Source organism: Scatophagus argus, chromosome 1 (assembly GCF_020382885.2).
Source record: "Scatophagus argus isolate fScaArg1 chromosome 1, fScaArg1.pri, whole genome shotgun sequence".
Lineage (NCBI taxonomy): Eukaryota > Metazoa > Chordata > Actinopteri > Scatophagidae > Scatophagus > Scatophagus argus.
In genome coordinates this window covers 6,769,891-6,795,098 of record NC_058493.1, presented here as the reverse complement: position 1 = coordinate 6,795,098, position 25,208 = coordinate 6,769,891, and the positions used below count along the sequence as shown (strand labels likewise).

Below are 25,208 nucleotides of genomic sequence, written 5' to 3'. Positions count from 1 at the left end.
TCCAGACACATGATAGTCCAGCACCCTCAGCCCACTGATCAAGCTCAGATATGTCCGCTGACACTGCCCACTCTTGTGCAACTAGGGCTTTTTATATCACCCACAGGCTGCTGCGCTCTCTGTAACTTGCTCTGTCCCAAGCTGCGATGCTAAACCACATGTAGCTCGGCTTGGCTCCCAGCTGGCATTCCAGCATTCTGTAACATAGTGCTGAGGCAATATTTACCTTCAAGGGAAAGTGCACTTGGCACACAGCCGAAACTCTTGGAAGGGGGTGTTATGGGTTGCTACTAAGTACTACATCCAACCTTCCCACCCACCTAAAATCCTTGTGCTGACCCAGCCAACAACCCACAGCAGCAGCCCTGACTCTGCTACCTGGATCAGAGCCAAACCCAAGGCTGAGCAAAGTGCCAAGAGGGACAGAGACGGAGACACACACACACACAGAATGTGAGCGCAGGGGGAGAGAACAAGTGAGTGTGAACATGTTGCGCCTCAGTCTGGCCCTCTGCCAGGAGTCACTTAGGAGGATTTTAGCCACAAAAGCCAATCAGCGGTCAACCATCCACAGAGATTTGAAGTGTCTCACAAAGATACTGCTGGAGAGGTTTGCCCAAAGTCAAGATTAAGCAGTCGTTCACAGTAGGGCGCTGCACTAAAAACTCAAACAAAACACTCAACAGGAGAGTGTAGACAGTGAAAGGCCTTACACCTTTGGGTTACAGAGAGCGACTGTGCGTTGATTATGCAGCTGTGTTGACTCACTAAATTTAACAAAAACATAGTATTAGTTTTATGGCAGATAAAGGCTGATAGATTGAAATGTTAGGCAACAGTGTCATTCTAGATAGAATAATCTTGGTTTACACATGACAGGAAACCCGTTTTGTCTTTAGGGGCCATGTTTGGAAGACATAATTTGGAAAAGACCAATACAGGAGATGATATAATAAAGAAGAAACAGTGTTGCAAAAAGCCACGGTGGGGCACTAACCTGTCTGAAGTGATCATCAAAGTTCCATTCGGCTTGTCCATTAGGAGAGGTAGCAGAGTGAGGCCCTGCAGGAGACAGGCCCTCATCAGGTTCCTGCTTTACTCTGATAGGTGGGGACGCAGCCCTCTGGGGGGCCGAAGCAGAGTAACTACCAAATGGACGGGCTGGCATGCGAGAGGCGCTCTGCTGCAAAGCGAGGGTCTGCTTGCGGAGGAACTCCAGACCACTGGCACTTCCCTCGTCCTCGTCACTCCCCTCATCCCCCTCCATCATCTCATTGTCGTCGTCCTCATCCCCAGAATCCCGGCCTCTGTCCTCATCATCTTCTCTTTCCGAGTCCACACTGCTCTGATTGGACATCCGGGGAGGCAACCCGCCACCAGGGACCCCTCCAGCCAGGCCTTTGCCCATGAAACTGGCCCCAGAAGCCCGGGCAGCTGCCAGGATGGCCTGCTGGGCAGCAACCTGCTGAGCATACATGATATGGGCCTCTCGCAGCTTCCTTTCTTTGCGCTCCATTTCCAGTCTGGCCTGCTGCTGACGCTGGAGCTGCTCCATTACTGCCTCCAGCTTCATCCCCCCTGTCGAGGTGTTCTGAGGAAAGGCCACACCAGGCTCCTGAGACATGCTGGGCTGTGGGAGGAAGAGAGGGAGTCATGGATGACCTGCCATATACTAAAATCTAATTCCCATTTAATCACATTATACAGACTGAAATAAGACATGTGTAAGGCACATGTAGCCCCCTCAAAATAAGCAAAGTTAGCTAAATATGTTAACATGTAACTCCTTGTACCCTGTCACTTCAGCCGATGTTTGAACAGGGGCACGAGCTGAGTGCCACTGAGTTTAGTTGGAAAACCCTCACCATCACAACAATAAATCTGAACTGTATTTGCTACTATAAACACAGAAAATATGCATACCCCCTGAGGCTCTCAACTGTTAAATCTAAACTCTTAAGACTTGTGCATGTGTAGATGCAGAAACAATAAGGTGAGAAACCTGAAAAATCCCTGTTAAAGACAGGGAGAGCGCAAATATCACAGCTAAACATATATAACAAATATATTTAGTAATACCAGAAGAAAAAATAACTTGTTAGTACATTTTAAAGATCGCTGTTACTATGAGTTTTTGTAGATAAAGTAACTTTAGTGAGTAAATTTATCAGAACGAAATCCAACATCGCGTTTAAACGCTTTAATCAAAGTAAGGAGTGAATAATTGGCCCCAACTACTGCGTTTTAGTGAGGACAACTAACATGGTCATTCATATGGCCAAATGTCCAAACCAGTTAACCTGCAAGGGAGATAAACTACCTCCAGCAAAAACTTCAGTGTTAAAAATGAAGGTAAACTGACCTCCAGCCATTTTCATAAGACAAACAACAACTCAGGGGGGGAAATCTGTCACAATTCTAAGTATGTGCACCTTTTCCGCATTTAGCTAGCTGATTTAAAATGACGTATACGTAATGGGCTTCTTTAACAAGTTACTGTACAAGCAAATTGAGACCAATAACGGTATCACAGTGTTGTCCTGAGAGTATAAAACGAGGAAAAACTAATCTACCACGATGGCTAAATTAGCTCTGAAAGTTTTCTTCTTTTTTATTTTGAAAAATGTGACGTTAAGCTAGCTAACGTTAACTCATCTCCGTCAATAACAAGCGGTCGGACTGTGTCTTTTCGCAGGATTTCACGTTAACATTAAAGGTTAGATAAATTTACAGGGACGCCAAAGCAGGACAACGACTCACCATCTGTGCCTTACTACTGCCTGAATTATCCATCATCCCTCCTTCCGTGGCTTTATCCTCCTTCTTCCCTCGTCTGTGGCACTGGTTCAAACACTTGTAAACACACACACGCGCGCGCGCACGGGGGGAGAAATACTGTGCATGCACCGCAGCAGACTGCGACTGATCCGCCAGCAGAAATGCGCTGTATGCTCTCTTCAGGGCGAACTCTCCAAAGGTGCCTGTGTTTCTCTCTCTCTTTCCCCTCGGATTATTCGCGTTTTTCTTCTTTAATAGAAACGGGGGACGACTGGAAAACGGCCCGATCTCATATCTCGGAGAGCGCTGTGGTAACTCCCTTCAGTCTTTTTTTTTTTTTCGTCCCCCTCACTTGACACCCCCCACATGGCTTACAACAGCATTAGGCCCGCCCAGCGACAGCAACAAGTCCTCCAGCCTACTCACTTTCATGACACTTTATCAACTACTTCTACCTGTAATTTATTCATGTATTTATTCATATGCATTTCTTTATTTGTTTAATATAGCATTTAGTAGGCTAAAAAGTGTGTATATGCTAAAGTATATATGCAGTTCAAAGATTTTAAATCGCGAACAAGTCAAATAGAGTTCTACATATGTATATACAATAATTATTGTTTCGTCAGTGATTTGTTTTTTACTCATTTATTTAAAAGTCAAATTGCACTGGTGTCTTTAAGTATTACAAACATAATCATGTAATGCATGGAGAATGCAGCAAAGCTCCACGCTGCCCCCTTGTGGAAGCGACGACTACATGTTTAAATGTTGTTTTTTTTAATCAACCATCATCATAAAACTCATTCGCATCCCATAATCAAAGATAAACATTTTCACAAGCACAACCGGAAATGATTCTTGATAAGTATAATCATAGTCGTTCACGTGAACGTACAGATAAGAGTTTTATTTAATAATGTAAACCAATAAACAGTACAATAAAACAAAAAAAGACCAGTATTGACCATCATAAAATAACTAGATTATTGCATTTACCACTCAATGACACCATATTGTCACAATGTTTTATAACAAGCAGATTGTCCTAATAGTTGCATAGTACAGGTGAGTCAAGTGTACCTGCTACTGACCACTGGTGTTTAGTGCAGTATTAGTGGACATAAAAACATCATGCAGAGCCAGGGTCAGATGGTCCATACACTTTAAATTCAGATGTTTTAAAGCATTTACCACACACTTTAGTGTAATGGTAGAAATCAGCTTTTATTCCCAAATCACCCACATTACAACCACGGAGTGCTGTGGGGAAGACAGTCTACATTACTCATTTTAATGTTTTTTTGTTTTTTTTTTCACCTGGCATCTTCATTGCAAAGGTTTTAACAAAATCACCTTCCTGAATATGAATTTGTGGACTGATCCAGATTGTGAAGTACAATTTAAGTTTCCTACTTTTACTTGCATAAAATGTCACACCATTTCCAGTCCTCAACTTCTTTATGCTGTAGTAGTCAAGTGGGCTGCTATACCATGTATTTAACAACCACAACAAGAGCATGAGAAATAACAGCATGGTGTGTATTAAGTAAAACAGCAGTCATATATTTATCCCGACTTAAAACCTCTATGCACTAATTTGTGAGATTTTAATTTTATTTTTACAAATGCATGTGAAAGGCAAGTCACTTTCTAAGTGCACACTCACACACTCCAGAGAGAAAAGTGATCACTGTCACTTGCTCTGATGCTGATTTTTAGTTAATTCAGTTTCAAAATAAACAGCAACAATTTATGATGAAATATGACCCAAACTGTAACATAAGTGAAAATGTACATTTTTAAAGTGAAAAAGGACCTACTTTTTGTAGATCAAGGACTGCCGCTTTCAGCACACTCTTGTGAAGGTCACAACAAGCCCATCATTACACAAACAGAAAATAGTTGCAACACAGCTAAATTCATGGATGTAAATACATTTTACAAATAACAAAGGCAGACAAATAACCCTTCTGTAAATATAGTTCAAGTTTGAACCTATTCTGGTAAATATTTCTAGTGTCCCCATCAATGTACTAATAAGTAAATAAATAAATAAATAACCAAAATGATGCAACTCAAATCTGATGTCCACACACACTAATGTGTCGGAGAGTTACCAGTACATCAGATCATGGACAGATCTGATTTGTTTGGGGGGGGGGGGGGTGTCAAAAAACAGTAAATCTATTCTGAAATTTGAACATATACATTTTTATCCACATGAACAGATGTGTTCAGATGACAGGGATATGGAATATATGTTGTTTTTATGCATGCGATGTGTTTGCAACAGCTTCTTTAAATGTGGTGAATACTGGTTTATGGAATGAAACTTATTACTGCAAAACACAGATTGGAATGTTCAATCTAATAAAGTCTAACAACACTGGTTTGTCTATCAAAGCACTTAGGTAACTCACCTGCGTACATTATGTGCCATATGTAGTAGTGTATCATTTGGTAAGTGTAAGTATCATTCTTTCAAACAGGATAAATCTGTAGAAACTTTTCCTTATATCTTTCTCTCCCAGTATATCTTTTGCAGGCAAAGGATGACTGAGGCCTTCTTGGTATGTAGCAGTTTGCTAAATGATGTTATGAACTCTGCCTTCTCAGACACAAAGCAGAAAAATAAGGAACCACCAGAACATAATCCTGGGCTGGGCTTACGGTCTACGCTCAATCGCTCTATTTCAATTCGGTGCTCTGCTTCATAATAAAAAATATTCCAGTAGTTGTTATTTTTGTCAGAATAGGAGTCATATTCTTTCCCAAGTGGTGGTCATTTCATTTTGAAAAGAAAGGAAAAAAAAACCCTCAAAAGTTATTTTTTGGGACAGACAAAATATAAAAGAAAAAAAAAAACAGTTAATGCAACAGACACCAGGGAATGTCTATGTGTCAATGGTCATGTGATAATTTGCCCAAGGACCAGAACATTAAATGCAATACACCACACACGTATGCAAGTCATGCTTGGAGGGCTGCAAACCTGTTCACCAGAACAGAAAAGACAGCAACCGGCTCTCCACTGGGTCTGCTCCATCTGGAGCAGTGTCATAGATAACATTTCATGTAGTTCTATAAAAAGAAGAAAAATAAAAAAATACGTCAGGCTTTAGGGTCACAGTGGATAAGGCTTGTTCTTATGTCTATCTGCGTCTTAGTGTGTGTTCTCGGTGCACACAATCCTGCATGAACAGGAGTTTGGCTTCAGAGCTGGAAGTCCTCAGGCAGCATAGCAGTGGTCCTGGGTTAGAAAGAAGGCCTGAGGCACCAATGACTAAAGTCAGGGACAGGAACTGGAGCCAAGCCTCAGTTAAGTCACAGCACCGACATCACTGCATGGAGCATGACGGGCCCTCAGAGCAGCAGCACACAGAGGAACCCATGGCTTTGGGTGGAATCAGGTCCAGATCCTCATCATCGGGGATCTCATCCAGACGGTAGCCGTCCTGAAGCAGCTGCCTGCTTAAATCAGGATGGACCTGGACAGCAAAGAGAAAGATGTTACTAATGCACACAACCTGAAAGACAAATCACTCTCCCTTCTTGCTCTGTAACTGAGCAAAAACAACTCATCTAAAATGCAGAGGACAATAATAATAAGAAAGATGTTCTTTATGGTCCTAAATTACATGTTTTCTGTTCTCTACATTTGACCGTTAATTTGTCATCAAAATACAGTTTATAATGTGATATTCAAAAACCGTGAACAAACATGAAACAAATGAGATGCTTTCAAGCCACAGTTGCACAGCTACTATGGAAATAAGGATTCTCACATTATGAGCTCAGCGATATTGTTCTAAGGCACTTGGACATTTAAATCAAACAGAGGTACTCATTATCTAAGAGATAAGATTTTATTGTTGTTGCAGTCACCTATACAGTGAATCTAAGAGAGCCACAGCTGAAGGTGCATTAAATAAAAAAAGAAACAAGAACAACTAACAAAAACAAGAATAAATTAAACTCAAGTACGTATTATTTCAATCATATTAATAAAAACAATAATGAGATAGTGAATTTATTGCACATGTTGGATATTATCGTACATGTCGGTAAGACGTGAGGAAAGTTAGACCTCATAGTCCACGGATAAAAGCTGTTTTTCAGTCTGTTTGTTCTGCTTTTGATAGTCCCGTATTTCCTTTTCTTTCCAGGATGCGCAGGTGGTGTCCGGGGTGGAGGTGGTCAGACAGGATCTTTCTGGTCCTGGAGAGACATCGAGAGTGGGTGATGTCATCAAGGGAGGGGAGAAGGCAGCCGACTGTCTTGTCGACTGACCTCATCACTCTCTGCAGCTTGTTCTTTGTCAGCTGCTGTGCAGCCAGCGCACCACACTGTGACGGAGTACGCCAGCACGCTCTCAATGGTGGAGCAATAGAAAGTCACCAGCAGTTCCTCCTCCAGTCTATTCCTTCTGCGTACTCTCAGGAAGAGGGGTTGCTGCTGGGCCTTTCTCTCCTTTGCTGTGGTGTTTCCTGTCCAAGAGGTGGAATTTAAAAGGTGGAGACCCTCTCCACACAGTCACCACTGATGTGGAGAAGGGCAGGTCAACGACCACCTCCTTCATTTTTTTTTTTTTTTGGTGTTGAGAGTGGCTCGGGGAAATCCAGGGCAGCTAGCTTTCCTATGAGGATGTCAGGGATGATCGTGTTAAAGGCCAAACTTTAATCAATGAAGAACATCCTTACTGAGGTCCCTGGGAGTTCCAGATGGCTGACAGCATTGTGGAGGGCTGTGGAGATGGCATCGTCTGTTGATCTGTTCGCTTTGCATGTGAAATGATAGGGATCGAAGGCAGGAGCGAGGCAAGCTTTGATGTGGTGTAACGTGAGTCTCTCAAAATATTTTGCAACCACTGGTGTTAATGCGATAGGCCTGTAGTTGCTGAGGTTAGTGGGGTTGGAAGCTGTGGGAACAGGGATTATGGTAGTCTACTTGAGAGACTGAGGGTGGTACTGTGGCGTGTGTCAGGGAGATGTTAAAAGATTTTGGTAAAGACTGCTGAGAGCTGGTCGGCACAGGTTTGAGTAATTTTCCAAGTACTCCATCAGGCTCAGCAGCATTCCTCGTGTTCACAGACCTGAACACAAGACTCACTTGATGCTCCTGGAGAGTGAGTGAGTGTGAATGTGGGTGTGGGTGTGGGTGTGGGTGTGGGTGTGGGTGTGGGTGTGTGTGTGTGTGTGTGTGTGCATGTGACTGTGTGTGACTGTGAGGGGTCTTGTTGTCACAAAGCAGGCATAAAAATGATTTCTCTGTCAGCGAGGCTGTTGTTTGATAAGTGATCCTGTCAAACAACAACCCTTTAATGCCTCTCCTCGGGTTCACTCTCATAGAGCTGTATGGGCCTTATCACCCGTCCTTAAGGCAGAGTCTCTCTGGAATGACTGAATTTCACTTGTCATTCAGGGCTTCTGCTTTGGGACAAACACAGATGTGCTGCTCAACTGTGACATTATCCTTACAGAGGAGGACAGTGTCAGTGAAGCCTTGTAGGTCCGGTTGTTCTTGAGCATTCCATTCTGTGAGAGCGAAATGGTACAGCAACTGAATGCATCACCCAGCCAGATTTTTCCATCTTTGTGACCGATTTCTTTCTCTTCCTGAGGGTTGTGTATGCAAGCATGAGCATTTGGTTGCACATGCACTCATACACAGGCACCCAACAGATACTGATCCTAAAATACGTATGAATGCATGCTAACACAGATAAGATATGGCCTCATTAGCTAACGTTTGATCTGCTTAAAGCACTTGCACTTTGAGACAAAGCAGTTCCTTTTAACCCATTACCTATTCACTGTTTGAAAACTGTGACTTATGGTTCTCTGCAGGAAAAGGGTGGATTGCTCACTCCAGGTCAGGTGAGAGTTTCTGCCCCAAGTGGAGGAGTTCAAGGATCTTGTGGTCTTGCTCATGAGTGAAGGTAAAATGGAGCAGGAGCGGATCGGGGCAGCATTTACTGCAGACCTGGGCAAACTGTTCCACAAAGGGCCGGTGTGGCTGCAGGTTTTCTTTCCAACCAAGCAGCAGCACACCAGACTTGACTCATTTAATCAACTGATCTCAGTCTTCAGACAGTTGATTGGTCAAACTGTGTGCTCTTGGTTGGTTGGAGCAAAAACCCGCAGCCACACCGGCCCTTTGTGCCCAGGTCTGATTTACTGTGATGTGGACACTGTACCGGTATGTTGTGGTGAAGAGAAAGCTGAGCCGAAAGCCAAAGCTCTCAGTTTACTGGTCAATCTACGCCTCAACCCTCACCAGTTGTCATGAGCTGTAGGTAGTGACTGAAAGAACAAGATCGTGAATACAAGTGGCTGAAATGAGTTTCCTCTTCAACATGGCTGCGCTCAACCTTAGGGACAGGGTGAGGAGCTTGGAATCTGGGAGGGGCTCAGAGTAGAGCTGCTGCTCCTAAGCATTAAGACAAGCCAGTTGAGGTGGTTCAGGTATCTGGCCAGGATCCCTACTGGGCGTCTCCCTGGGGAGGTGTTTCGGGCATGTCCATTCAGGAGGAGGCCCCAGCGCAGCCCCAGAGCAGACCCAGGACACGATGCAGAGATTATATCTCTGGTCTCGCCAGGGAATATCTTGGTATCCCTCCTGGACGAGCTGGTGGAAGTGAACGGGGAGAGAACGGTCCAGGTTTCCCTACTGAGACTGCTGCCCCCAAAGAAGAAAACGAATCGAAACTACACAAAATGAAAAATGTGATTTATTTGGTGGTGCAACCTTTCCGTGAAAAACTCTCCGTGAAAAAAAGTTTTTATTTTTTACTATGCGGATAGCTTTCTTTTTTTGTCCGTAGGTACTCAATATTTGCACTGAGACGATTTTGCAAGGTGACAGGTCACATTTCCAACTGTGTGCTGACCTGACAAGACGAGCTAATACATAAGTGCAAGAATGCACAGAAGTCACAATGATAAAAGGACAAGATGAGGGGAAAACTGGTTTTTACACGCCCACACAGCCAACAACCCAGTTAGACTGTGTGCTAACTAAGATTCTTTATGTAAGAGCATCTGAAGAAGGTCCCATAGAGCTAACTCACCTCAGCTGAAGAGTATCCAGAGGAATACTGCTCAAAATCAATCTCTTCATCACTGTGGGGAGAAGTAGGACATGTTCTGCATTTAGGATGGCAAAAGCTGGAAAAATGCCCAAATTCTGAATGGATCTGGTAATTGTCCTGGTGAGACGATTCTATGGTTACAGTGCAAAACTAATTAAACTTAGAAATTGCATGTCACTCATTATTCTGTAATTACAGTTGATAGCTTCTCATAACATTCTTTGAAAGACGAACTGAAATTAAAAAAATGTTTTTCCATTTGAACATATTTTATTGACAGATTCTGATGAAGTTGTGCATGTACTATCAGCAAAACGGCACGAATCTGTGAATGAATGTGTAATCTTACCTGTCTGAGTCCAGCGCAACCAAACTCTCCTCAGCATGCTGGCTCAAAGCAGTGTAGCCCTTGTTATACTTCACTGTCCTAATAGGAAAACCAGAAATTATAAAACAAAACATCTCTTACCCTGCATAACATGGACACCACAAAAAATAGCTTTCTTCCTTCCTTACCTCTTAGCGCCTTGTCTGGGCTGGTGCATCACTGGAGCTCCCGGTGAGAGGGCTTTCTTCTTCAGTGCTTTCCTCGCCATCTCCCTGTGTTTCTCTGTGAATAATAAGAGACATGTTGGTGTTGACTTGGACTGACTCGATGACTGTCAAAGCAAAGGTCGCAAAACAAGTTGTGTGCTAATAACACCATGTCTTGAGCTTCCTACAAAAGTTCTCAGCAAGTGGAAGTCCTTTGAGAAGCGACAGCACTGTTATGCAATTGAAAACTCTATGACAACATTATTTCTACACAGAGGTAAAGGCTTTTTTTCAAAAGACTTACAACAGTTTAGTTCAACTGATTGCTAATATGCTTGTGTAGTCATTTTTGTTTCTGAGTGGCCTAAATTTTTTACTGGAGAAAGAAGTCTAGTCAATACCTATGTAAATATGTAAAAAATGTAAAAGCTTGTTGTCATTTTAAAACAGGACTTAAAACTTTCTCCACACCTGCTGGGATGTGTTTGCACATTGATCCTATCAATACCCTCTTACTAGGAATATCAACAGACATAAGGATGACTTTCCAAGCTTCAGAAAATTTATTTCAAATAAAATAAAACACAAGTCAATCATCAATTTTTCTGTGACTTACGACCAACTTTCTAGTTTGAGATGATACTGAGCACAGGCCAAAGGCAGGTGTTATGATGTCCAAGGGCTACAGATTCAATCAAGACTGTAAATTGGTGTGGAGAGGCCAAACTGATGAATTCAATTTTAATTTTAAATTACATAACCTGGCCACTTCTTCTTTCCAATTAAGTTTTTTTTGTTTATTTAAAAGGTGATTTATTTAACATTAAAGTATATTAAAGACCGTAAAAGATGTCATGTGTCTTTTGCAATGCATCTCACATGACAGATTCAGACTACTATTGCTTAACCATGCACAAAATTCAACATCATCTCTTCACTGTGCGGAAATCCTCCATGACCACTACTCTTGCTGAGCTTCATGCAAAATTTGTAGCTTACAGTCAACAGATGCTGAATGAATACCAAAATTATAATCACCAACCATTCAGCAGCATTTAGTGCAGAAATTTTTAGACATTCTGGTCCACTTAAAAGAGAGATATCACAATGATTAAAGTGAAAAAAATTGCCAAGCTGAAAAGTTGTCCTGGAGGAACTGTGAACAATGTATTGAATAAATATTATATTAATTTAAAACTGCTCTATGCATGAAAGGCATGATGCCTATGAACTAATCCCTGATATCAGGACCTTAGATGCAAAGGATGTATGCAGTGAGCTACATTATGAAAAGCTGGCTTGTGGGCTACTTTGTATTTGCACAGACTGTGAGAAACTGTGGCTAACTCATCTCTCATCAGTGTCATATGACTCAGGCACTGCAGTCCTGCTAGCTGCACTTTCAGCACACTTTATTTTGACTATTTTGACCATTTTGACTACAACAGTACAACAGCATGAACCACAGCTGAACTTGTAAAAATAACAATTGTGAAAAGATGCCTGATGTAACAAGAGGCTTCGAACTGTTTATGTTATTTTTGATGATGAGCCAAGAAAATGCTTACGTAGTTTGAGATGGATTGCCGGAGCTCTGGACATGATGTAAGGTCCTCTTTTCTCAACAGGCCTGATTCCCCCATCAGCAGTCTTAGGTCTTGTGCCAGTACTGGGTCCCTGAGGTTGCAAAAATTAAGGATACTCTTTATTTCACATTCTTGTATGGTGTCCAAGTTAGCAGCGGCAAGACAATAATAGATAAGCACGAAAAATACCAAGGGCTGAAAGAGGAGCTAGAAAAGTTGTGGAGAATAAAAGCAACAATGGTGTCAGTTATTATCAGGGCACTGGGGGCTGTGACCCCCTAACTGGAAGAGAGGCTCCAACAGGTTCCAGGTGCAACATCAGTGGTCTCTGTCCAGAAGAGTGCAGTCCTAGGAACAGTCAAGATACTGCACAGAACCTTCAAATTCCCAGGCCTCTGTTAGAGGGCCTGAGCTTAAGGAAGACACACACCACCTCCGGGGGGGGGTGTATACATACTGTATGTATATTTATATATACATATGTATATACACATCTTCACCTGTCTGTGTGTCAGTGGTATTAATGTTGCGGCTGATCGGTCTAAATATGTGTAACCAAATATGAATTGAATGATATTATTGTTGATATTATAACTGACAAACTGTAACAGTTTGATGACATGACAAAAAAAAGGAATGTCTTAAAAAGTATTGAGATATTCAGCATGCATCAGCTTAACATACTGTTTGTCTCTTGTAGGGAAATCTCATCTATTCATAAATTATGCAAAGGCCGTTTCCTGAGGTAAACCTCCAAATTCCACCCACCAGATAAAATTTTGAAATTAGTAAATTTCCCAATTTTCCCAGCAGTCTCTTCGGTTAACAGGAAGCGATAATGCTAATCAATTTTCCGTGTTTATAAGCCCCTTTCATGTTACTCGACATCATTCACATTCAAACTTGGCAACGTCTAACGACCGAAAATATTACCCTCTCGTCACCAATTTCAAAGCATGTCTCTTCTAAACAGCTGTCCAAAATCACAGGCTATGATAGACAGCTAGCCTCCCGGTATGTGTTAGCAAGCTAGTGTTAGCCATACTAGCTTTAGCTGACATTACCGACATAACTTGTCGCTCCGGCTGCGTTTCCAGTAAACTGTCTTTCTCCGGTTCCTCTATGATGTCGTTCATCATCTTGGCGTTAGTTGTCACAGTTTACACCACAACACGGCCATGATGACAGCTGTCCTGCTGGCACAGGACTCTGTTGTTTTCCTCAGGAGCAGACAGTACAGGCACTTCTTTTCACTAGCTATGCTTCTTTGCTAGCAGTGACAGGTTTCTTACTACTTCCGGGAAAAGCAAAGAATGCCAAAATAAAACTCTGTGTCGCTAACATTTTTGGGGGAATAAAGTATCTGAGACATGTTGTCCAATACGATATTTAAGTGTTTGCTTTTGAGCAGTTTTTGTATAACAATTTTTTCCTCATCAACAGATGACAAAAAATGTATTAAAGAAATAATCTTAATTAAAAAGTCAACTTATAAAAGAAGGGAAGTTGGTTAAAATATGATGTGCTGATAAAGGCATCCTGATGGATTACAGCTCAGTGGGGAAAAAACTACTGTCTCAATGAGGAGCTGTTTCCTTAACCTCAAATTTTGTTTTGTGAATCTTTGGGTTGTAACTCTAGCTAAGTTTTCCATACACTGTTGACGTCCACAGGTAAATCTTCCCCCAACCTGTCTACTTCCACAGAGTCCAACTCTGACACTGTACTATACTACAGTTTTGATCATCAACATTAATGCTGATTTGTGATAAGCACTGACAACACCCATTCACCCATTCCAAATAACCCACAGAAACATTGTCAATTATTGGCTTTCTTTAATAGGTCCACCATTTTGTACACAATAGGACTGCATGGATTTAATCAACAATATAGACATATTTGACAGGAGAGAATCAGGAGCTCTCATCTCTTGATGTACCAAATAACCTGAAGAAAGAGGGGAGAAAAAGATACTTTCAGTTTCAAGCAAGTAACATGTTATATAACTCACAAGGTACTGTACATTTCAGCACACACATGCAGGCTTTGAGACAGCACTGTACAGCATTAGTGTTTAAGCCTAAAGCAAGTCTCTTTCTAAAGCCATATCATCTTTTCACATAAAATGTACTAGTATGGTATAGTGCAGTTCCACCTTGATAGTCTATAACTTGTCAATGCCCAGCTCTTCTGGTGTTGAGATGCCGAGTTCTGACAGGGTAGGTTTCAGCTCTTGGATGACATAGGGGTAGATGTCTTTGTGGGGGCCCGCTTTGTCCTGCAAAATGCAAAAAAGCATTAACAACAAACGAGGAACATTATATCATAGGCAATACTTGCAAGCTTGGCAGTGAGCAGTTAAATAATGATTTGTCTCAGACACTGACAGCACATAAAGATTGTCAGCATGTCAGCTACCCCAAAAACATCTTGATCGCCCCCTGGTGGCAGGCTCTTACATAGGTTATAAACCCCTCACCCTCCAGATGGGACCTGGACCACACTAAAAACTCAAAGTATATAATGTATAAAGTTTCTGTCATTTCAGGTATTGCTTGTTGCATTGCTGTATGTTCAAGTGTTCATTTTTCTAATATGTTTGGTTTAATATATCATTTTTGCTCTAAAAAGGTGGTGAAGTGTCATGATTGACAGCTGAGCTTCTCGCCTTGCTTTGCTCTACCACTTGATCACTACTGCACAGACTGGTTGCAAATGATGTCATCCGGGGCAAGGTGGCAGCACTTGTATGCAAGATATTTGTGCTTCATTTTTGTACAGTGGGAGGAAGTAGAAACCTATCCATCTTGTGTCATTGGGTATAGAGGTCTATATCCTGACAAAGACAAACTCTTCTCTTCTGGTAATTTAAGAAATCGACATTCAAACTATGGGTCTGCTAGGAGTTGCACTTCTCCTCTCAAGTAAAGGCCTTAAGTGAACCCATGAAGGGATGGTTGCTTACCTTAACAGCCTCAAGGATACGGATGGCACTGGCCATGTCATTCAGTCTTCGGCAGGCCCTCAGTGCTGAATCCAAGATTTTGGGCTCAGGTACCAGGTCATACCCAATCAGTGTGTTTATGCCTTTAGAGTAAAATTAATGGAAAAAGTCCTAAGGATGAGCAATAATAATAAGAGCAAGGACAAACTATAACTGAGAAAAAAAAATATTGATTTTGAGACTGACTGTTAAACGCACACGACACTTGGTTTTACCATAGGTGGTTCTAGTAGGAATCAAACACCAGTACTAAACAATTATGCCAAATGTACTTTCCCTACGTCTGATTTTGACTACGGTACAAGCTTTTGTCATGAGTTCTAAATTAAACCAAACTGGGACCACAGCAATAACCAAACTAGGAACAATGGGACGAGGACACATCATCACAATATGAAAAGCAAACTGTCAACAAAGTCACCTTTCTTCATTTCCCAAGCATCTATGTCAGGCTTGCTGAAGTAAGTGACCCAGCGGGCATCGAACTCTTCGTCTGTCTCCACCTTGCCATGGGAATAACCTCTGGAGGCCAGTGGAGCTGGAAAACATGAGGGAGACATAAAGATTTATTTTAAATGTTTAAACGTGACAATATAAATTTCAATAACTTACATGTACATTTATAAAATACAAGTATATGCAATGGGGAAATGAATAAACGTTTTTCAACAAGGCCTGTTTTGTTATTCAATAATAGAAAAAAAAAAAACACACCAAACACACGACACGACAAGTTCTAAAACTGGCCAAATGGTAATTTAAATGAGTGATTCTTTTATTAAGCAAGTCAATATGATTCTGAATTTGCCCAGGCACTTACTGTAAGTAATAAAAAAAAGGAGAGTTGAATATCTAAATAGAAATGTGAAATTAATGGACTCAAACTGACATGATGACAATCTCACATCGACTTAAAAGAGCCAAATGGTAGAACAGGGTGGCTGTTGTATTCATGAAGTAGCACTATGACTGCCAGTGGGCGAGTCAAAACTTAACTGAGACAACACTGCATGGAAAACAGTCCTTTCTACAAAACACTGCATGTGATAAATGTTCTTAAGAAAGGAAACCACAATACTGCAGCACAATCTACTCAGACAATACCACGGTGACATGTTAAAACTTAAATGCATGTGTGCAGTTCCTCTTTCATAGCTTAATCACAAGATGGAGATGGTGTCTGTATTACGTGGAAGACAGACTGCAAAGTAGTGGCTAATTATGCACTTAGCCATGTAATAATAGGTGTATAAACGTGCTATGAGGTATGTTTGACTTTCACTCTGCCTCTAATTCAGAAACTTAAAATTTAAACAGGGAACCCGTATAAAATATGTAAAAGTATGAAAAAGTTAAACATCTTTTTCAACCATCTCACACAAAAACAACGTAATAGCACGATATCCCAACACACACGTCGCACAAAATATCCCATATCAGCTCTGTGCAACTCTAATTGGCACTAAAAACACTCTTATTCTAATCACATTTTAAAAATAAAAATATTCAAACGATTTCCTCGAAATTAACAAGTGCAGATTGCACCGTATCAGCTGTAACGTAGATGCCCATATACAGCAAGCCTAACTACGGAAGTTTAAGACAGTTCATAAAGGAGAACATTAGCTTCAACACAGGTCACAAGCTACACTACTAATTTCTATAGTGAATCGCATGTAAATTTAAAATACATTGCCAAATATATTATAAAATACAAAGTCAGAGTTAGAGATAACCAAGTCTCGATGTCAGCTGCGTATACACTGCGGCCACTGACACTCCTGAACTAACTAAGGAGGGTCATCACAAGGTCGTGACTTTTTTGCTAAAATTTATTTCGCGCCTCCACATTTAAAGCACTTTATGAATGGTGGAAATATGGGAAAATACTCAGCTCAATGGCACAAGGACCGCTAACCATAAAAATAAGTCAATGTCACCCTAAGCTAGCTTTTACATATGTATACACACACACACAGTAGTAGCTAAGCTAGCCAGCGAGCCGAGTGAGCTCATCTCTATCACAGAGTTTGGTTTTTTATTTTAAATTTCACGACAGGTACAAAGCTGAGAGTCCTACCTGAGTAGCAGGCTCGTGACCGGACCAGACTCCGGGCCCCTGTGGCTGACAGTCGGAACACAGCTCCCAACATTGTACCGCAGTTAATGCTAACCTTTCTGTGTGCTAAAAAGAGAGACTGGACGGACAGACACGACGAGGACGACGGAGGTCACATGACTAACGGAGATAGCCGAAAACTCTACGTCAAAGCTGCTGATAGGTCCGTTCCTTGCACACGTACTACTCAGAGCCGGAGCTTCATTACTGCACAGCCATGCTCTGATCATGCTGGAAGTGAGTAAAATGTTTTCGTTTGGAAAATCAAAATCTCATAAAGATAATGTACTTTATGACACTTTATGATGTCAATGCTTCTCTGTTAATTCATCTGTTTACTCCAGTGATTTTTTTTTCTCAATTCAACAGAAGTACCACGAATGTGTATTTACATGAAAATGCAGTAAGTACAGATTTATGAAGGAATAAAATGGAAAGTCACTATCTTTGCAAAAACGTTACATTGTGCCATGGTAAGTCTATCTGTTTCTTAATAGCACTGATCATGACTGTGGGTCAGACAGGCCTTGACCATAATTGGTTGCCCTGACATAGCCTCAAGACAGTTTCCAACAAATATTAGACATCTGTAATTATTCATGAAAGTCCAGTTACTGAATTTACATCACATTGCTAAAAAGGTGTCTCCAGCAAGGGGTTTGGTGCAGCAACTATAATTTTGTTATGATCCAAGGTAAAGGTAATAACAGCATCCTGAGGACTAAGCTTATTCCAAAATATTTATATTTGAGTCTTTGTGTTATAGTATGTGCCATGCACCCACAACACTGAATTCATAAATTTCTCTTGATGGCGATTTTCAGTAAACTCAAAATTCCAGGTGTGTGGTGCAAGGTAATGTTACATAACTTGAAGTGTCGAGGTCGATGACATCAGTTTTTTTTTCTCAGACGTCACACAGCTGCTCCAGAGTCACAATGGACATTATACAGTTGTTTTCACAGGCTGTACAGTTCTCCTTGTGATGATAGAACTGAACATCGTGCATAAAATTGGAATGCTCCTTTAACATCACTGCCCAACTAAATGAAATTCAGTGCATGGCCTTAACTTACCAGCAGAAGGAGCTCTTGATTTAAAAATACACACTAGAGTAGAGAGTTGTGAGAGTAGAACCATGTGTGTTATTTACTGATCCAGGAGCAAATAACTTTTAGCATAAATGCGTGTGAGGAGAGGAAGAACTCACAAATTCATGCATTATTGTAGGGGGTTAAAAATCCTTGAGAAAATCACAAATCATCGCACATGTAGAGTTTTTTTAATGTTGATAACATGGATGATAACATACATCCATTTTATTTGACTTTGTGTGTATGTAAACACTTGGCAAACATGTAACGGACATAACCAAGGTATTGCGGATTACCCTGTTGTGTGTATCTTTGCTGATTCAAGTTTGTGTGTGTGTGAGTGTGTCAGCGTTCTTAGTGACGTGGTAAACTTTAATCCGCCCTAAGCCCAGGGCACCACAGTGGATGTCCATTAGTTTAATGTGCTGCTGCACATCTTTCCTTCTCTGTCTCTCCGTCTCTTCCTCTCTCCATTGTGCCCATCTCGCATTTTCTTCCATACTTTCCATGTTACTCACCAGTTCTTTAAATGTGTGTTATCACTGCATGTGTCAGCCATTTAGCTCCAGTTTTAGAACAACCTATGAGTCATTAGGATAAGCTCTCTGACCTCTCACCTCCCTACAGTCTTCATAGGGTGAATAATGTCTCTTTTTTTCTTATATAAAGCTAGGCCATATAACTATGTGGGAGATGAATATTGAAGTCTCCCAACAACTATCACCTGTTTGTATCAGTGAAAGAATTTCATGTGTTGATCCTACCAAAGGTCAGAAGATTTCATACATAATTAAAGAGACAGTTCACCCTGAAATGAAAAACACATATTTCTCTTCTTACCTGTAGTGCTGTTTATCCAAATAGATTGTTTTTTGTGTGGGATGCTGAGTTTTGGAGATATCAGCTGTAGAAATGTCTTTCTTCTCTTGAATATAATAAAATGTGATGGTATTTTGTGGTTCTCAAAGTGCCAGAAAAGAAAACCACATTTCAGAATAAAATAATTCTTCTGGTGTCTACATTACTTTAATACAAATGTATGCATGTTGTATTGTGAACTCTGTAAGGGGATTCTTTTAAGTTCTCACCCTTAAGAGTACAGGGTGACCTGGGTCACGTCAAAACTCCGGCGTCTCCCCCCGGAGGCAGCTGGAGAGGCAGCCCATACCAAGGCCTTGACAGTAGCAGATGATTGGACACTCACTGGGCAAATCTTGACTCTGTGCATAACACTGTCCTGTTTTGGTTATTTCACCAATGGAGTAAATGTTTAGTCCTTCCCTTATCATCTATTCTGGGACTGCCAAGAATGAACATTCTCCATAAGTTCCATAACAGACAGATAGTGTCGGGATATCTCGGGTCAGTACTGGGGGTCCAGCGTCATTTCTTCACCACTGCAGTACTGAGATTTTCTCCCCAGCAAACTCTCTTCTACTGCATTCAGTCCATTTTTTTAAACTCCCTTGTTATCTCTTTTGGTTTGGGTGTCCAAAATGCTAGTTGTAGTTTTAGGTATTGTACGTGCTGAGTTACACAGCACCATGACTCAAGTCAGTATTGAAAGTCATAAAAAATAGAAAGGCAGCTCAGTTTGGTTCTACAGTTATGATGGTTTTACTGGCATTTTCCAAGGTATTAATTTACAGTGGTGGTCACAGTCTGGAAAGGTAAAGAGACATGAAACAAAACGAGTGGCACTATTGCAGATAAATATGGGCCTCTCCTCTGCGTGGCCTACATGTGTAGCATGCGGTTGCCATGTTAAGATATTTTTGCCTGGATAAATGAATTATTCAGTGTCTTCTAGCAGTGGATGGACATGCATAACACACTTAATACGTTACTTGATATTGCTGGGGTTGAATTGTGGGCAAAAGCAGTCTGGCCTGGTATGTGATGTTTGGTTGTTTACCCCCACTGTAACTTTCTCACCATCACAATGTTAGCTGTTGTGGTTAATACCCAATATGTTTCTTGTGCTTAAACAAAAATGCTGTTCAGACCACAACCAAATGCAAATTTTGGCATAGACTCTGAGCCCTATGGTAAAGTTTTCATGAATAACAGCAAACCAATTAAACATTCAACCCTTTCTTTTGAATGGTCAGATTTAGGTCCCTGAGGAAAAAGTTAACATTACACAATCAATAGCATCAAATTGTTAATACTGTTCCATCAGTATTTTAAAATACACAAATGGTCAAGATCAATAAGTCCTGTTTTCATCCATACTTATGGGGACTTAAATGAGTATCCACTGTCTACTGTGTTGTTAAGATCTGAGCGGCTCCATGTCTACAATAAATGACTTTGTATTTATACAGTGGCCTGGGTTACAAGCTGTGAAGTTTGTATGTTCACTATATTCACAGCAAATCAATGTGGCCTTATCATGTAGCATCACAACATCTTAACTGATGGATACACAGTCCTTACAAGGACAAGACCAGAATACTGACATGGAGGAAGGACATCTGGGAACAAGGTGTACATACAGTTTATGTTACACACAGACTTAAAAAAAAGTGACAAAGAATACAGGACAAATGATCTGGATCAATGAAGCCATTAAAGAAACACTCTGTACAATGTAGAGAGAGACTGAGTTGACGATGTGTGACAACCATTATTTCTTAACAAAATCAAAAGAGGGACAACACAGAACAACAATGACAACAAGAAGAGGGACACAGCGGAGTGATGGGCAGGGGGCAGATATGTGCATGATATGTGTATGTGTGCAAACCTCTACAAGTATCACAATAAAAGCATGATGTTGCAGCGCCTGCTGTCGAGCATAGGAAGTGGGCGCTGGGCGTTGGTGTTGGGGGCTGGGTCTGGTTGGTGATGTTATTTTTGGGTGATTGGGGTTAAATGGGGATGAAAGCACTTTTTCGCTGCAGTTTAGCCACTGCCCAACATCTTTGTAGCACGCTGGTTGGCCTCATCAATCCTGGTCTTGTTGGAATCAGCCTGAAATAGAGAGGCACCGGCTGTTAAAAAACCCAATGTGAATGGGTGGGGATGAGTTTTCTAAAGGAAAATTCTGGTTGATTTCATCCTGGTGCATTTTTTCATGAATGCGCAGGGTGATAAGCTCAGCTAGTAAGTTGAAGTTAGCATGTTTCATCGGCCATATTCCCCCTGTAGGTTTCCTTACCTTCTCCTAGCATTACCAAAATAGGCCTATACAGTAAATGGTTATTTCGCAAAGAACCCTCGAAAATCATTTGCCCTTTCCAAACTCATAATTATCTTGTTTCAGAAATACAACAAAAGCATGTTTTCTCCTTGATTCTTTGTATACTGGAGTTCCATAAGCAGTACAATATTACCAAGATTTTGGAGCATCACACTTCTAATTGTAAACTCTGTTGGCACCATCACTTTGCTACTCTACCAACAATGAGAGGCTGCACCTGGCAACAACTGAAACTGACTTGTTTTCATCAGTAAGTCTGAATTAGAGTGGTGAAGAGGGAACTACATCAAAGTTCTCATGCAGTTATCTAGAAATAAAGCACCCTATTTCACCAATTAGAGTCCCCCACGGCAGTGCTCATGGTACAGTACCTTCTCCATGATCCTATCGATCTGGCGGTTCTGGGTGTCGATCTCCTGGCCCATGTCCAGGGCCATGTGACGCAGATTGCCAATGATCCCACCCACCTGCTCCAGGTTCTCATCCATCTCATTCTCCCTAGCGTCGTCTGTTACCCTGGAGCACACAGGAGGAGGAAGAAGGACTGATTAGGGCCTAGCAACTATTCTCTAATCTATTACAGCCTCACACAGCAGTACAATACAGTGCACTAGGTGCTGACAAAGTGTGTTTTAAATAAAGTCCTGAACAAATAAATAACAGTATCCCTGGAATTCAAATATTGTGTTATGTAAGGATAAAATGATACGGTATTCTGGTTCAAATCAATCTATCACACTACTTGCTTTTTCTCAGACACTTTTGGGGCTGTCCGAACATTCAATACCACAGATATCACTTTACATCAATCTGCGAGAGAAGTGCAAGACCTCAGCAAGAATAAGAAATTTAATCACACAGTATGTCACAGTATTACTTAGCTTGGCTCCCAGGGGTCCCAGGGTTGGGACCCTTCCTGTGGGTCATGTAATGATTAATAAATTTGAATTCACACCACATTAACATGAATTCACCTCTAATCTAAGCTTTTTTATGTATACTTTTACCTTTTTAGATTTCGAACATTTATCCAAATTACAAAGTTTAGATTAGATAAGATTCAACTCGATGCATTTAGCATCTAACCTGAAGTGCAATAATCAGCAAGTGCATGTATGTACAGTGTAAGGTTATTGCTATGGATTTTTTACAGATGGTATATACAATTGATATGAACATTATGAGGTCAGTAAATATGGTCAAATTTACAGATGGATATATACAGGGGTGTACAGTATGTACCATGATATTTACAGTTGTACAGTATATAAGTGGCTCTGGATTAAAAATTATAATAAGAATAATAGACTGGTAGTATGTACAGTAAACACTAAATTGTTCATAGGATATTGCGAGATAAGCCACACCATTTACTGTAGGTGCATGTAAACATTTCAGTAGTGCAGGTGGGAAAATGTATTACAATCATTCCTGGCAGGAAACAGAAAAAATTACTAAATCTGCTGGCCTTGGTCTGGATGCTCCTGAACCACCTCCCAGAAGGCAGGAGGACAAACAGATTATGAGCTGGGAAAGAGGAAATTGTGTCCTCTGTATGTCCTCAATGGCCCAAAGTGGAGACCTTGTGATGCATTGAGCAGCCTTCACCACCCACTGCAAAGCCTTGTGGTCTGAGACAGAGCAGTTCACACACCAGTTCACTGTGATACAGCTGGTCAAGATGTTCTCAGTGGCACAACAATAGAAGATCACTAGGATTACTGAAGAGAGATGTTTTTTCTTCAGTGCTGGAGGTGTTGGAGGACTAGAACAGGTCCTCAAAAATGTGGATCCCCAGGAACTTGAAGCTTGAGATATGTTTGACAGCCATCCTGTTAATGTGGAAGGGGAAAAGCGTGCCACCTCTCTTCCTCCTGAAGTCCACAATGAGCTCCAGGAGCTGGTTATTGTCAGCACACCGTGATGCCAGATGCTTTACCTCCGTCCTGCAGGCTGTCTCCTTGTTGTGACTGATGAAGACGATCATCGTGGTGTCATCTGCAAACTTGATGATGGTGTTGGAACCATACACAGGCCTGCAGTCATGGGTGAAGAGGGAGTAGAGAAATGGGCTCAGCACACAGCCCTGTGGTATGCCAGTGTTCAATGTAATGGCGGAGGAGCAGGTGTTGTCTGACCTAACGTGCTGAGGTCTGTTGGTCAGGAAGTCCAGGATCCAGCTGCAGAGGGAAATGTTGACGCCTGGAAGTTTGGTTGTTAACTTGGAGGGTATGACAATAATGAGCTGAAGTCCATGAACGGCATTCTTGCATATGGGCTGTTATTCTCTAGATGTGTGAGGACAGAGTGCAACGCCGTGCAGACAGCATCCTCTGTGCTCCTATTTCTGTGGTAGGCAAATTGATGGGAGTCCAGTGTAGATGGGAGACAGGTGTTTAGGTGCGCCAGGATCTGTCGCTCGAAGCACTTCATAACTATGGGCGTAGTCATTCAGGCACATTGGCGTTTCGTTAAGAGGAGAAACTGTCCCATGTCCAAAATTTTTGCTCCAGTGTTGATTATTTTCTTGTGATTATGCCAACCAACAGTGTCCATAAACTAAAAATGTTTCTTGAAAAGTCAAGGAGGAGTGTTATGTACAAATATGTCGTCTATGTTGTCAACTAACAGTCTCAGATGCTCACACGCACAAACAACCATACACAAGCATTTATGCAGACACACAGAAACAAGCTAGCACGCCAACTACACACACAAACACACTTACCTGCGGATGAAGCCCCCACTGATGGCCATCTGTTCACGTTCGTCCACCACTCGAGCCCCTGGCTGGCTGTTCACCACTCCATCCTGATTCCCTCCCCACGCCTGGCCCCCGCCCTTAATCCTACCACACAAACATTTCAGTCAGGGCAAGTGTAACTATTTAACTGCATGCTTCTGTGTGTATGGGTGTGTGTGTGTGTGTGTGTGCTTGTCAGTATGTGTCACACTGTGTGTATGTATGCAATACAGTGTGAATGTGTTCATGCATGTATATATAAGTACATGTTTTATAGTGATTCACTATAAAAACATATGTTTGTTTAGAAGACATTACATAATATGATCAAGTCAGTTAGCCTACTAAAAGCAACATGGCAGCCACGTATGATAAACTTACATACATGCATTTGCAGTCTGTTAGTGAATAATTGATCTAACATGCAGATCAATTGAATCTGAGCACAATAAGGTCATATAGCATGTGGCTTGTGTCAGAAAGTTAAGGTCCTTTCAAGACTCATGAAACCGTCTCCCACAAGCACATACAGAAGAGCACAAACACAGAACATAATAAACCAGACTCCAGACAAAAGAGACACAAACACACACATACATAGAAACATGCAGGGTTAGAGGACATGCAAGGCAGAAACATAGTTCACAATGTTTGACATGGGAAAGGAAAACACGTAAAGAGGAACAGGATCAGTCTGTATCTATTAAAAGAAAGCCGGACAGTTAGAGAGCCATCCCAGAAAACAAAGTGAACAGTGATCAGTTTGCATGCAAAACTAAGTAAGACAGTAGCTCTGATCAGCCCTTCATTCCATCTGGATGAATCAATGTGTATGATGATACATTGTTTACAGTCAACTAAGCGAATGTAGTTCTTTGCATTTGTTTAATTATGCTTGGAGTACCTGATGAGTGGAAGTCACCACTGAGGACAACATAACAGTGAACAAGGTTGAAGCTATTTAAAAGAAAAATCTGTTCACTTATCAATAAAAGACAGTTACTGTATACGCCATGATTGTCTTGAGGGGGTAAACCACACCCATCAGG

At 41.3% G+C, this 25,208-nt stretch overlaps 4 protein-coding genes across 5 annotated transcripts in view; all 4 read right to left on the bottom strand.

Moving 5' to 3' along the window:
- The window catches only part of LOC124069654 (AT-rich interactive domain-containing protein 3B-like), a 50,603-nt gene extending 47,509 nt beyond the window's left edge, over nt 1-3,094 (bottom strand). The window contains exons 1-2 of the mRNA XM_046409023.1: nt 2,761-3,094; nt 998-1,630 (exon numbers count right to left, since the gene is read on the bottom strand). Coding sequence (XP_046264979.1) covers nt 998-1,630; nt 2,761-2,796 — 669 coding nt within the window. The 5' untranslated portion in view covers nt 2,797-3,094. The remainder of the gene's footprint in view (nt 1-997; nt 1,631-2,760) is intronic.
- Nucleotides 3,095-3,667: 573 nt separating this feature from the next.
- On the bottom strand, nt 3,668-13,296 carry fam219b (family with sequence similarity 219 member B). The gene is made up of 6 exons (XM_046408659.1): nt 13,056-13,296; nt 11,974-12,082; nt 10,388-10,481; nt 10,221-10,298; nt 9,851-9,902; nt 3,668-6,269 (listed from the first exon to the last, which is right to left on the bottom strand). The coding sequence occupies exons 1-6, from the start codon at nt 13,128-13,130 to the stop codon at nt 6,120-6,122; spliced, it is 558 nt and encodes a 185-aa protein (XP_046264615.1). The 5' UTR covers nt 13,131-13,296; the 3' UTR covers nt 3,668-6,119.
- Nucleotides 13,297-13,812: 516 nt separating this feature from the next.
- Nucleotides 13,813-17,236, bottom strand: LOC124069514 (cytochrome c oxidase subunit 5A, mitochondrial-like). The gene is made up of 5 exons (XM_046408773.1): nt 17,079-17,236; nt 15,420-15,536; nt 14,960-15,081; nt 14,150-14,272; nt 13,813-13,941 (listed from the first exon to the last, which is right to left on the bottom strand). The coding sequence occupies exons 1-4, from the start codon at nt 17,149-17,151 to the stop codon at nt 14,159-14,161; spliced, it is 426 nt and encodes a 141-aa protein (XP_046264729.1). The 5' UTR covers nt 17,152-17,236; the 3' UTR covers nt 13,813-13,941; nt 14,150-14,158.
- Nucleotides 17,237-19,788: 2,552 nt separating this feature from the next.
- LOC124069333 (synaptosomal-associated protein 25-A-like) overlaps nt 19,789-25,208 on the bottom strand; it is a 34,651-nt gene continuing 29,231 nt past the window's right edge. Inside the window, exons 6-8 of one of the 2 annotated variants that reach the window (XM_046408540.1) lie at nt 24,145-24,264; nt 21,788-21,932; nt 19,789-21,187 (exon numbers count right to left, since the gene is read on the bottom strand). In XM_046408540.1, coding sequence (XP_046264496.1) covers nt 21,119-21,187; nt 21,788-21,932; nt 24,145-24,264 — 334 coding nt within the window. In that variant the 3' untranslated portion in view covers nt 19,789-21,118. The remainder of the gene's footprint in view (nt 21,188-21,787; nt 21,933-24,144; nt 24,265-25,208) is intronic. The other variant, XM_046408452.1, reaches the window with a different exon arrangement.

What these genes read in the sequence shown, in the direction of transcription:
- fam219b (XM_046408659.1), bottom strand. Translation starts at nt 13,130, where the DNA reads ATGATGAACGACATCATAGAGGAACCGGAGAAAGACAGTTTACTGGAA. An exon ending in CCCAGACAAGGCGCTAAGAG is followed by an intron (nt 10,299 to 10,387) that starts GTAAGGAAGGAA and finishes TTTTCCTATTAG; the next exon opens with GACAGTGAAGTATAACAAGG. An exon ending in GTTGCGCTGGACTCAGACAG is followed by an intron (nt 9,903 to 10,220) that starts GTAAGATTACAC and finishes TTCTCCCCACAG; the next exon opens with TGATGAAGAGATTGATTTTG.
- LOC124069514 (XM_046408773.1), bottom strand. Translation starts at nt 17,151, where the DNA reads ATGTTGGGAGCTGTGTTCCGACTGTCAGCCACAGGGGCCCGGAGTCTG. An exon ending in GTCACGAGCCTGCTACTCAG is followed by an intron (nt 15,537 to 17,078) that starts GTAGGACTCTCA and finishes CATGTTTTCCAG; the next exon opens with CTCCACTGGCCTCCAGAGGT. An exon ending in TGCTTGGGAAATGAAGAAAG is followed by an intron (nt 15,082 to 15,419) that starts GTGACTTTGTTG and finishes TTTACTCTAAAG; the next exon opens with GCATAAACACACTGATTGGG.